Below are 12,450 nucleotides of genomic sequence, written 5' to 3'. Positions count from 1 at the left end.
AAGAAAGACGTAGGGCGTGACTATTGTCCCCGGGCCTGGAAGACGAGGACAGAGCATAAAGGCTTGAATACTTGTGGAATCCCAGAGCCCAGTGTCAGAAAGCCACAATGAGAAGGAAATACAAGAAGAGAAACGCACCTTGGCCGGGGCACCCCCGCAATGCGCTTACTCGGTCTTGGGCCCAGGGGTCCCTCGGGTGGACGACCATCGTCTTCTTATTCCATGTCCCCCAGTAAGCGGGTCGGTGGTTCTCGGAAAACTGCAGGAGCTTCATCCTGCCAAACTTCTTCCTGTCGGGAACACTGTCCCCTTTACTGCTCTCCACGATCACGACATCGCTGTGGGGCAAGACGCTGCACTCAGGACCACACTTCCTTTGCCCAGCCCTGCACTCACATGCTACCCAGGGTCTTCCCAAGGAAGTCAGCCACGAAGGTTCCAAAAAGACTGGTAATCGTTAAACAACAAACCGCACCACTGTTCCCAAAGAAAGGCGAGGCAGCTACTCAAGGGACACAAACTGAGGAAAAAACAGGGGAGCAAAGAGGAGGGGAAACAAGATGGGGCCATGGGGCCGCGCTGCCGCCCTGTGGCACTGTTAGCAGGTGGGGAGTGCAGAATCAGTGAGTCAACAGGGACAGGGAGCTGCCCTTCCACAGAGGGAAGAGCAAGCCCTCTTGGGAGAGTCAGGGAAGATCAGCAGAGATTCCAGGGGCTCCCAGGAAGCCGGCAACAGCCCAGAACCTAGCACTCTCTACCCTGGGTCCCTCAGAGCTGACCACTGCCCTCAGGCTTCATCAATGGGCAAGGCTATTCTCCTCGGTCTCTCACCTGTTAAAAATGTCCATGTTCTGGCTGGAAAACCTGGTGGGTCCAGACCTGAGAGGCTGCCGGCCTTTGAGATCTTTCAAGTAGGAGAACTCGCCACTCTGCTGCTGGAGGAGCTGGTCTAACTGATCACAGAGGTCTTGATCGAAGGTGGTCCGACACCAAGGGGCAAGAACCATGTGCTCTTTAATTTCAAAGGGGGCAAACTTCCCACAGGAGCCAGCCAGGGTCTGAAATAAAGAACAGACCCTGTGGGACACCCAAACAATGCAATGCCACTCAGTGAGGGAGAGGATTAACCGCTGACACGCACAGCAGGCTGCTTTTGAGATTGATTCATCCAGGCTAAGTCACAGGAGCAGACTTAAAAGCCTATTTGCCATGTGAGTCCACTTCTGGAAACGGCAAAGCTACAGGGGCAGAAATCAGATCAGCAGTTGCAGGGGCTGGCAGTGGGGAGGGAGAGACTGACTATAAGAGAGCTGTTTGCAGCAACGGAAATATTCTACATCTTTTTTTTTTTTTGTCTTTTGTCTTTTTCCGTGTCCGGCAACGGATCGCAACCCTCAGTGTTGCCCCCGTACCGGACCGGGGACCGGCAACGGGATCGCAACCCTCGGTGTTGCTCCCACTCCTCGCTCAGCCAGTGAGCGGGAACCGGTCTGTATGTGGGATCCGAACCCTCGGGCGGGAGCGCCGCCGCACTTCCCAAGCGGCGCACTATCCAGTGCGCCACTGGGCCGGCCCTCTACATCTTGATTATAGGGATGGTTATGTGGCCCTATCAAAACTCACTGAAAGTCCTCCAGTGTGAATTTTACTGTATGTAAATATCACCTCAGTAAACCTGGCTCAAAAACAAAACAAAACAAAAGATGACACTGGCACCCAAAATTGAAGCAGAAGCATCGACAGGCAGCACCATGCCTCAAACAAGAGCCCCAAGCCAGGACCAGATACCAGCTCCTTCTTCTTGCACTGTGCCCAGGTGAGGAACCTGGGAGAACGACCAGCTCACCTAGAGCCACGGCATGAAAACACAAGATGATTTACGACACACAGCCAATTTCGCCACCACAGCGTGGTGTGAACCTGAAACATGAGTCTGGTCCCATGGTCAATTCCAGTAGATTTTATTCCCTTTCTCCCCAACTTCCTTCAGTGTCTTTAGCACCTATCCCAGTGGATCCCAAAGCTGGCAGCACTCAGGCCGGCTGAGGCTGGCAGCCCTCAATGTGTGAGCCATGCGGGAACTGTCAAAAACCTAAACACCTAAACCACGCCTGTCAGAGTCTCTGGGAGGGATCCAGGCTCCAGTACTTTATAAAGCTCCCTGGAGAGAGTCCAACATGCAGCCAGGGACAAGAAGCAGTGGCTGTTCTCCTCATGAAATGGATCTGGGAACATCCATTATCCACATGGTAAAAAAGTGAGGGCCACACCCTACACCATGAACTCAAAGGACTCCAGCTAAGCTAAGGAGCTGAACGTAAAAACAAAACTTAAGCTCAAAAAAAAGGGGGGGAGGAACTGGAAAAAATTAGGACAGTGTGTTTATAACCGTAAGATACATAAGGCTTTCCAAACAAAACCCAACTGCGGTAAAAGAATTAAAATGTTGACATTAAAAAAATTCTGGCCACCTGTCAAAAAAAACCACACAATGCTGTATAACAAAAGACACCATAAACAAAATTGAGAGGTGAGTAAAGACTATGAGGGATTATTTGCAAAATATATTACAATGGATGAAAATCCCAACTATATGAAAAAGAAATTCTTACAAATCAGACAAAGAAAGCCGATCCTGTAGAAAAATGGGTAAAAAAATAGGAATTGGCAAGTCACAGAAGAGATAATATGGGACACAATCATGAAAAGATTTCAACTAAATCAATTTTAGTTGATTTCAACTAAAAATCCAATAGAAATGGAAAGTAAAACAAGGATACCCATTTTTTTAACCACCAGGTTCGCAAAGTTAAAAGAAAATTTCTGTCAACCAGTGACGGCAGCAGGTAGGAAGAGGGTATTTTCACGTGCTGCTGGGGACATACTTCACTAGTGCTTCCTGTCTGGTGGGCACTCTGGCCGTGACTAATTCGGTCACTGTGGCTGTCCTTTACCCCAGCAGCAGGCACACTTCTGCAGGAATGCACAAGTGCAGAGAGGTGTGCTTGGGGACATTCATTGCACCCCTGATGGGCATAAAAACTGTGACACCATTGCCTTATAAGATGTTACACGGCAACGAGAAGGAATGAGGCAAATCCGTGGTCATCACACCATGTATGCGTACTTCAGGTCATCATGCTGTACACCTTAAATCACACCTTGAACATGTTCAATTTTTGTTAATTAAATATTTTAAAACAGGGCCAGCCAGTTAGCTCAGTTGGTTAGAGCACAGCCTTGTAACACCAAGGTCAAGGGTTGAGATCCCCTTACCGGCCAGCTGCCAAATAAATAAATAAATATTTTAAAACAAAATAAAAGATGGATCTGTTAAAAAATACAATAATAGAATGTGCTGACATGGCAAGAATCCAAGACATGGTTAAGGAGATGAAATAGCCACATACATTCAAAACAATACTGAATTACACATGTATTTAAATACACAAATGTGGGTGTGTGGGGGTGTAAATACACATAAAAGGGTATGGAAGGACACCCTTCCATTGCAGGAGATGGGCTACCTCTGGAAAATGGGGGTTGGGGGTATGTGTGTGTACGTGAGGGGGAAGGAAGGGATCTCCCAGTGCATATGCTGGTTCAGAAGTTCTGAGCTGCTAGGTGATACCAGAAAGGGAAAGTAAAAATTTGAGCTGAATTCTATACTTTTTTCTTTTTTGGCAGCTTAGCCAGTACAGGAAATCAAACCCTGGATGTTGGTGTTACTAGCACCTCACTCTAACCAAGTGAGCTACCTGGCCAGCCCTTATACTTTTGTTTTATAGCTAAGCTTGCCTCCCCCGCCCTCGCAGGTCAAGCATAAATCTCCTGAGGATAAGGAGCAGGTTGTCTTCCCTTACACCTAAACCCAAATGATTCATGAAGCAACCTCTGAAAACTCAGCACATTTATCAAACGTGCAGCCTCTTTGCCTTCTGGGGACAAAGTGAATGACAAAACATTGAACTTCCACACTTCACCAGAAACAAAAGCTCCCTGGGTCACTGCAGGCTCCCTTGCAACAAAAAGGAAGCTGGCTGGTTGGAAGATACCCTTTCAGTGTTAAAAAAGAAAAGCCTCCCAAAGCACCAAAAGTTGAGCCAAAAGAAGCCAGCTGCTCACCTTCGGGGCCTGTGGAGTCTTTGGTTTCTGAAAGAACCTCGTGATTTCAGCTTTCTCTGCCTTAATGCGCTGCAATGTAAGAGAAGATGAAGACAAACTGTGTTGTAAAACATGCAAAGGCCTCCAGAATTGAACCCCAAGCATTTTTATGTTGAGGCATTATTTTGATTTTTAGCTCTCAAAACTCATGGGCCAGCAACAGGGCAACAGCCAATCTCAAAATGTCAGAGTTTTCCTTGTGGCAGAAGCACCAGCACATTGAGCCAGCGGGCATGTGACAAGCCAGTGCTGAGAACAAGAACAGACTGAAATGGACTCATCAGTCCCCATGGGTACCATTTGGTTTCCCAAGACCCAGAGAACATTAGGCAGCAATTTAGGCAAAAATCCCATTTACGACATCTGCCTCCCAAATAGGCTGGAATACTGAGGCTCTGTGAGAATGCTCTCTACCTTTTCCTCTTCTCTTAACCGTTTCTCCTCTTCCTTTTTCCTTTTCTCCTCGAGTTTCGCCCTGTGAGACATCAAATGAAGTTTCAGCCAACCTTTTGGCTTTGGTTCTGGAAGTGACCACAGTTAGCACTCAATGGCTAGTATGTGGTACGTATTTTATTTTGCATCAAATGAATGTAAGATACTCTTACGTTTACTATATGACTATTACGTAGATATTAACAAATAAAAATGGAAAATAATAAAATCCTTCATGTGACTAGAGTATAAAAAAGTAAAGACATTTCGGTGCCTTATTGGCGTAGACAAAACCCCCATTCCTATGATGACAACCTGTGAGTTGGTTACAAGGGGGAAGAAAGGTCCCAGGAGGACAGAGATGGGCTGGACACGAGGAGTGACAGGGCACAGAAGTGCTTCTTATCCCTCGCCCCAAGAGCTTGATTTAGAGCCCGTGTATGGGAAATTGAAGGGAACGACTGGGAGCTGTCACCTTCCCTCCAAATGCTACAGCCAGGCCTGCATCAGAGTGGCTATACCAGGAGCCGGCAGAGGGGAGGCCTCGGTCCCCAAACGTCCCCAGACCAGCCCGCAGGCACTCACTCCAGCGCCTCCCGCCGCTCCTTGCGCCTCTCTTCCTTGATTCGCTGCTTTTCCGCCTTCTCCTTCTCGTCCTTCTCCCGTTTCTCTCGCCTCTCCTTTTCTTTCAGCTCCTTCTCCTCCTCCTTCTTCTTTCTGGCCTCCTCCTTGGCTCGTTTGGCCTCTTCTCTCAGCTTCTCCTTTTCCTCCTTTTCTGCGCGTAACTTGAGCCGCCTGCCCAGCTGCTCAAGATTCTGCAAGACAACAGGTGGCCTACTGTGGACCTCTCCCAGGAAGGGTCCGGTCAAGATCGTGAGGACAACGGTGGATGGAAGGGAAAGAGTCACGGAGCCAGCGCTAGAAGACTCCAGGCAACACCCTTGTACAGAAGTGACTTTCTAAAATCCATGACATTTCCTCCCGTCTTGAGAAAAATGACGAGGATTAGCTATTTGTCACAGCACTTTGTGGGAAATTCAATAGGAGATTCATTTAAAACACCATCTCGGGGCTGGCCAGTTAGCTCGGTTGGTTAGAGCACAGTGTTATAACACCAAGGTCAAGGGTTTGAATCCCCTTACCACCCAGCCACCAATAAATAAATAAATAAATAAAATACTAATAAATAAATAAAATAAAATCTTTAAGGTCAAGGGTTCAGATCGCCTCATGAGCCAGCCGCAAAAAAACAAAAAATAACCCTCAAACTGAAACAAATAAAAAATACCATCTTTACACACGGGTGAAATTTATCTATTTTTCTACTTAATTAAAAAACAGGGCCAGCCCGTGGCTCACTCGGGTGAGTGCGGTGCTTATAACACTAAGGCCACGGGTTCGGATCCCATATAGGGATGGCCGGTTTGCTCACTGGGTGAGCGTGGTGCTGACAACACCAAGTCAAGGGTTAAGATCCCCTTACTGGTCATCTTTAAAAAAAAAAAAAAATTGTGGGGTGCTCCCATGGCTCCTTCGGGAGAGTATGGTGCTGATAACACCAAGGCCATGGGTTCGGATCCTATATACGGATGGCCAGTTACCTCACTTGGGAGAGCATGGTGCTGACAACACCAAGTCAAGGGTTAAGATCCCCTTACTGGTCATCTTTAAAAAAAAAAAAAAATTGTGGGGTGCTCCCATGGCTCCTTCGGGAGAGTATGGTGCTGATAACACCAAGGCCATGGGTTCGGATCCTATATAGGGATGGCCAGTTACCTCACTTGGGAGAGCATGGTGCTGACAACACCAGGCCAAGGGTTAAGATCCCCTTACCGGTCATCTTTTTAAAAAACAAGAACAAAAACAAAAACAAATTAAGAGGAGGCAGCCCTCTCTCAGGTTTGAACTGTGTGTATTTAACGAGGCAGCTATGGTAAAAGAAAGAAACAAAAACACCTGCACGCTTTGCCTTCCTATTTTAGAAACAAAAACACAGTTCTCACCCAACCCGCAAACCATACCACATTACAAGGATGATCTGAGTTCTTTTGAAATGAATGGAATGAGGCAAGGACAGGGAATCTACTGGGTAAGCCTCAAAATAGTGGGGTTTCAGTAGGAATTTGGGGAGAGAAACAAACAAAAAAGGTGGAGAATGAATGAGAACATATAAAAAATAAAAGCAAAAAAACAGAACACTGCACACCCAAAAGAAAAATTCTCTTTAAAACCATTTCTCGGGGGCCGGCCCGGTGGCGCACTGGATAGTGCGCCGCTTGGGAAGCGCGGCAGCGCTCCCGTCCGAGGGTTCGGATCCCACGTACAGACCGGCTCCCGCTCACTGGCTGAGCAAGGCACGGGAGCAACGCCTAGGCTTGCGATCCCATCGCCAGTCTCCGGTCCGGTACGGGGGCAACACTGAGGGTTGCGATCCGTTGCCGGACACGGAAAAAAAAAGACCAAAAAAAAAAAAAAAAAGCCAAAAAAAAAAAAAAAAAGCCAAAAAAAAAAAAAAAAAGCCAAAAAAAAAAAAAAAAAGCCAAAAAAAAAAAAAAAAAGCCAAAAAAAAAAAAAAAAAGCCAAAAAAAAAAAAAAAAAGCCAAAAAAAAAAAAAAAAAGCCAAAAAAAAAAAAAAAAAGACCAAAAAAAAAAAAAAAAAAAACCATTTCTCAGGATCCGAAAAAAAGGTTAAATGTTAAGAGAGGATGAAGAGTCGTCTTTATGGCTATGGCAGTATTTCATTACTTTTTTTCCCCTATGTATTTTCTTCCTTTTTAATTAATTTTTTATTGGTAGTATTTCATTATTGTCAGGGGAAAAAACTTTAAGGTATGAACACTTCATTTGATGACATCAGTTCCTCATTCCAAAGAAATGGTACGTGGCCTGGGATTCTGAGCAATTATATAATCTTAAAATTAATGGTAAACAAGCTCCCTTTCCTGAATGAAGGGGCGGTTACCTCCTAACCTCGCACTAGGTGATTTTCATAGGACCATTACTCATAAAGACGGGCTTCTCCACTGTCAGGAGCTGGACAACTCACTTTTGGGTTTGGGCATAAAACTATATATGCCCTGGTCTCTAAAGAAACATTCTAAATGCCCTGACAAACCTCTGGCTGCTTTAACAAAAGCCACGGAGACACACATGAGAGACATGAGTTTTTTTTTCTCACGGGTCTCCTGCACATCTTCACCTGACACATAGGATACCTGGAATCGGTGACTGGTCTGGACTGAACAACAAGACCCCCCACAGAACTGCAGGGTGGGGAGGAGGAGTCTCCTCCCTTGTTGCTAAATAAGGAAACAGAAGGCTTCTAGAAATCATAGGTACACCAGATCTCTCTATACTTGAGGGTTCCCACCCACCATATGTACCTAACTCTGAAATTCTAATAAAGAATGAGATAAACTGTTAAAAAAAAAAAAAAAAGTCCAAAATCTGACCCACAAAAACTGAGTGCAGCCATAAGAAACCACCCACGAACACAGAGCCAGCTGGCAGGGGCAAGGATGCCCAATGGTCTTCACCACAATAAGAAAGTGATGACCTCCCAGGTAACAGATTTGGAGACTCGGCAGGTAGCACCTGAGAAATCACCGCTCACCTAGTGCAGGGGCCATTAAGAAGTTACAGCATGTGGGAGTGAGTGAACTTAAATCCTTTCAAGGGAGACAGGGGTGTTGGGAAAGGAAGGAGGTGCTTTCAAAGGCAATTTTTAGCTACAATGGAATGCTCAACTATAAAGACAGTAGTAATACTACTACTAATTCGAAAAGCTTAGAAAAGGCTACATGCAAAACCTTAGGATTTAGCAAAGCTAAAAATCCACAAGCCATGAAGCCCAGGTATGTAAAATGAAGCAAGAATCAAAATAATGGTCAGAAAAAGCAGGGGGAGAAGTAAACACTGGACCAAAGGAAGTGCAAAGGGCTTTGCTTACTATTTAATGCAAAAAGCACAGCAGGTTAATTTTCTATTTCAGGGAAAATGTCTTACTCTTTGCAGTCTCATCTTGTTCTTCTCTGTAGAACCTGTGACGCATTTCTTAGTTTTCTGAAACAAAAGACATTTATCTGTAAACAGGGATCGCTTCCGTCACTTTAACATGTTCACTATATTGCACTGTCCCTAGGATAAGAGGAGGAGGGACTGAGTGATCCACGCAATTAAGAACTTCTTGGCAGAACAAGAAAAATAAAAACTTTTCCACCTGACCGGTTTTTTACCAACAGATCCAAAACATCACAGTGGGGTCACGAACCCAAATGAACGTGCACATACATCTATGTTCTGAATTTAAATTAAAAGGGAGACTAGAGAGGCAGATTAAAAAACAAAACAAAACAAACAAAAAAACCTAAGGAAGTGGGCCACCCACGAAACGAGGCAAGCGTGGAAATAAAAGCCACAGACGGTGGCCTCGGTGACAGGGAAATGAAAGGGTGTGGCAGGATTTGTGGCAAGTTAGAGACGACGTGCCTGCCCAAAGGGGATGGAGATCTTCCAGGAACGTAGGCCATGAAGTGATGACCCTTCCAGTTGTTCCAACAGAAGCTGACACCAGGAATTTTATGTGAATTTTTTAGTTAATGCTTGAAAACTGGCACTATTGGGGCCAGCCCGTGGCTCACTCGGGAGAGTGCGGTGCTGATAACACCAAGGCCATGGGTTCAGATCCCATATAGGGATGGCCGGTTCGCTCATTGGCTGAGCGTGGTGCTGACAACACCAAGTCAAGGGTTAAGATCCCCTTACCGGTCATCTTTTTAAAAAAAAAAAAAAGAAAAGAAAACTGGCACTATGTGAATTAAATAAAATGTGTCTATGGGCTGGATTCCTGTGGGCCACCGATTTGTTCTGTCTGCCTAGAGCAACTCCACTCTTCAGAACACTTATAAAAAGCGATCAGCTTGCCAGAGGTGGAAATCTGGACCAGAACCAGGGCATGACACTCTCTATCACCCGGCTTCAAACTGAGCAAGTGCTAGAAGGAGTGACCAAGGCACACGTCTTGACTCTCTCACCATTCTGGCTCAGTGGTCCAAGGAAGAAATGTGAACAGGGAGTTTAGACTACGGGCCTAAGCCACCTCCCACCTGAGCAGAGGGTGCTGAATGCAAACCACTGGAGTGCACATCAATGGGAAGAGAGGGTTATGGCTGGAAGGAAATAACACTCCAACTTCATTTTACACTTGGAGAAGAAGCTAAAAAGGAAGCTGCGGTTAAGTTGAAAAACCAAAGGCCCACATCCCTTGAAATTGTCTGACAGTTTGACAAAACTATGCAACCATGATTTATTTACCTGGGAAAGCAGAATCCCTAATCAGGACCCCTCACAGAATAAAAGTTTCAGATTAATAAACTGGAGAAGACAGCATTCTCACTTAGGTCCCACTGAGTTCTTTCTGGACTAAACCTTTCCTTTAGGGAAGGGCCAAAGCACAGACATGAGAAGGCCTCCATGCTGGCAAGAGCTCAGTGGCCACCATGAGTGGGCCAGAGTTCTCAATCTCTGGTGAGCCCATGGCAACAGAACACGCCAGTCTAAAGCAGTCTTAGCAACTGGTTAAGAAAAAGCATCTGTCTCTCCAGAATCCACTTTGCCTGCCAAGTCTGTGGACTTCACCTCCATACTAGAGTATTTAACAGCAGAATTTGTTAAATTGCTATTTCTCTATATTGCTGTCCTTTGTGTTCAAAGATTACAGTATGGAAGGTGATTGCCAGACCCCTACATAAGAGTATCTGTGGTGAGGAGAAAGCACATTTTAGCTTTGCCCATACTTGCTAAATTTCAGCTGTAGAATCTAGTGCCTTTTACTATTCTTCCTCTTTGCTATAAGTCCAGGAATAACAGTTGACTTGCCTAGCAGGAGCCAGGCTAATAATACCCAGCTAGTAATATCCAATGACCTGAGCAATTGCTCTTAATTTAAAGCCAGCATCTCTAATGCTTTACTGAACATTCTGATGGGCCTTGTTGAAACTTTATCTTCCTGAAATTTGATCCAAGTGCTCAAAATTTTTAGAGCGGGCTCTCAAAATCACACACCATGCCGCTACACTTTACCAATCTAGAGCTCAGCCAGACAGCACCCTCGTCTGCCAAAAAGTACAATCTGGGATCCCAGGAGGAAGCTAAAACACAACAAGCAACTACCTCACATAGTCAAGACAGATTTCACTGGGTCTGGGCATTAAAATTTCGCACTTCTTTCAGGAGACTCTGATTTTATACATAAGGCTATCTAATTCCTAATCCCAGGGCAGATGAGCAGCAGGGAATGGGGCAAGGGAGAGGCTGCTATGGGTGGGCCCAGCAGCAGCAGCTAAAATCCTAACAGCAGGGGAGAGCAGGCAGAGGGGAAAAGAGAAAAAACCCAAAACTGGTCCAACCATAACAGAGTGCAAGTTGGCAAGAATTAATGTGTGCATTCCTATGAGCTGGCGAGAACTCAACCTACCTAAAGCCCAAGGCAGCATGCAGAAAGAAGCAAATTACGACTGTTTTGTCAAGGCCAAGCATAGAAACAACAGAAATATCCATCAGACGATATAAATCACAGTATACCCACACCACAGGAGTATAATACAGCAGTTGAAGAGAGATCTTTCCATCCCAATATAAAAAATGTCTAAGACATCCGTAAGTGACAAAGAAACATATTTACAGTATAAGGAAACAAAGTGATACTGTGCATTTCTAAAGGATCTCTCTTGCATACACACAACACAGAAAAATATAACAAGCTGATAACGGCAACCTTGGGTAAAAAGAGAGGGGACAAAAGGGGGCTGTAACATTTCCATGATTTTTTAAGCGGCTGGCCAGTACCAGCATCCAAACCCTTCACCTTGATGTTATCAGCACCACGCTCTCCTAAGTGAGCTAACCAGCCAGGCCCGTGGTTTTTTTTTAAACATGGAGAATTTAAAATTTGTATGATTTCAATTATATGGGAGAAAGTTCCAGCAGTTTGGGCTCATTTGGTACAGAAGCAAGCCAAAGATTCCAGTAATGCAACTGCGTCATTATCATTTATGAAAGAATAATCTCAAATCATCAATAAAAAAAGCTAAATTACAAGTCTAATTGCAGACAAACTTGAGAAATGATTCCTTCCCACATGGTAAAAAGCTCTAATACTAAAAAGGAACTCTTCAGCTATTTAAAGCACCCTAGGATTACCTAAAAAAAAAAAAAAAGAACAACGGTATTCCTGAATCATTGTTTTTCAAAGTGAGCTCCTCCAGATCCTGCAGTACTTTTTTTTTTTTTTTTTTTTTTTTTTCTAAAAAAATGACCGGTAAGGGGATCTTAACCCTTGACTTGGTGTTGTCAGCACCACGCTCACCCAGCGAGCAAACCGGCCATCCCTATATGAGATCCAAACCCATGGCCTTGGTGTTATCAGCACCACACTCTCCCAAGTGAGCCACAGGCCGGCCCCCTTGGAGTACTTTAAAAAGAAAAAAAAGAAAGCTCCCTGGGAAAGGACAGCAGGATCTGTATTTTAACAAGCTCCCATTTTCTTGTATTTTTAACAAGAAAAAAAAAAAAAAAAAAAAAAAAAAAAAAACGAAAGCACACAAAATAGAGGATCAATGAATGCCTGGAGGTTCCAAACACAGAGATTTTATAGTACAAACTCAAGGATGAACAGACTTCAGTAAAAACCACACACATTACATGGTAACATGCTTTCAACAAGTTCCCACCTACCATCTGGGAAGAAGGGCTGGTGGGGAAGGAAAGGAGGAAAACAAAAATATTCCCCAAAGTAACCCCCAGGCCCCATGGCAGGAAAAGGTGTTAGTAACAACACCCCCCCCACCCCCCACC

The 12,450-nt window shown here is 44.9% G+C and overlaps 1 protein-coding gene across 1 annotated transcript in view; it reads right to left on the bottom strand.

Moving 5' to 3' along the window:
* The window catches only part of CHAF1A (chromatin assembly factor 1, subunit A (p150)), a 28,024-nt gene that overhangs the window by 8,468 nt on the left and 7,106 nt on the right, over positions 1 to 12,450 (bottom strand). The window contains exons 4-9 of the mRNA XM_008584422.1: positions 8,602 to 8,658; positions 5,182 to 5,411; positions 4,579 to 4,639; positions 4,126 to 4,194; positions 832 to 1,058; positions 170 to 338 (exon numbers count right to left, since the gene is read on the bottom strand). Of these exons, the coding sequence (XP_008582644.1) occupies positions 170 to 338; positions 832 to 1,058; positions 4,126 to 4,194; positions 4,579 to 4,639; positions 5,182 to 5,411; positions 8,602 to 8,658 (813 nt within the window). The remainder of the gene's footprint in view (positions 1 to 169; positions 339 to 831; positions 1,059 to 4,125; positions 4,195 to 4,578; positions 4,640 to 5,181; positions 5,412 to 8,601; positions 8,659 to 12,450) is intronic.

This window comes from Galeopterus variegatus, unplaced genomic scaffold (assembly GCF_000696425.1).
Source record: "Galeopterus variegatus unplaced genomic scaffold, G_variegatus-3.0.2 Scaffold3258, whole genome shotgun sequence".
NCBI lineage: Eukaryota > Metazoa > Chordata > Mammalia > Dermoptera > Cynocephalidae > Galeopterus > Galeopterus variegatus.
This window is presented reverse-complemented; position numbering and strand designations above follow the sequence as displayed.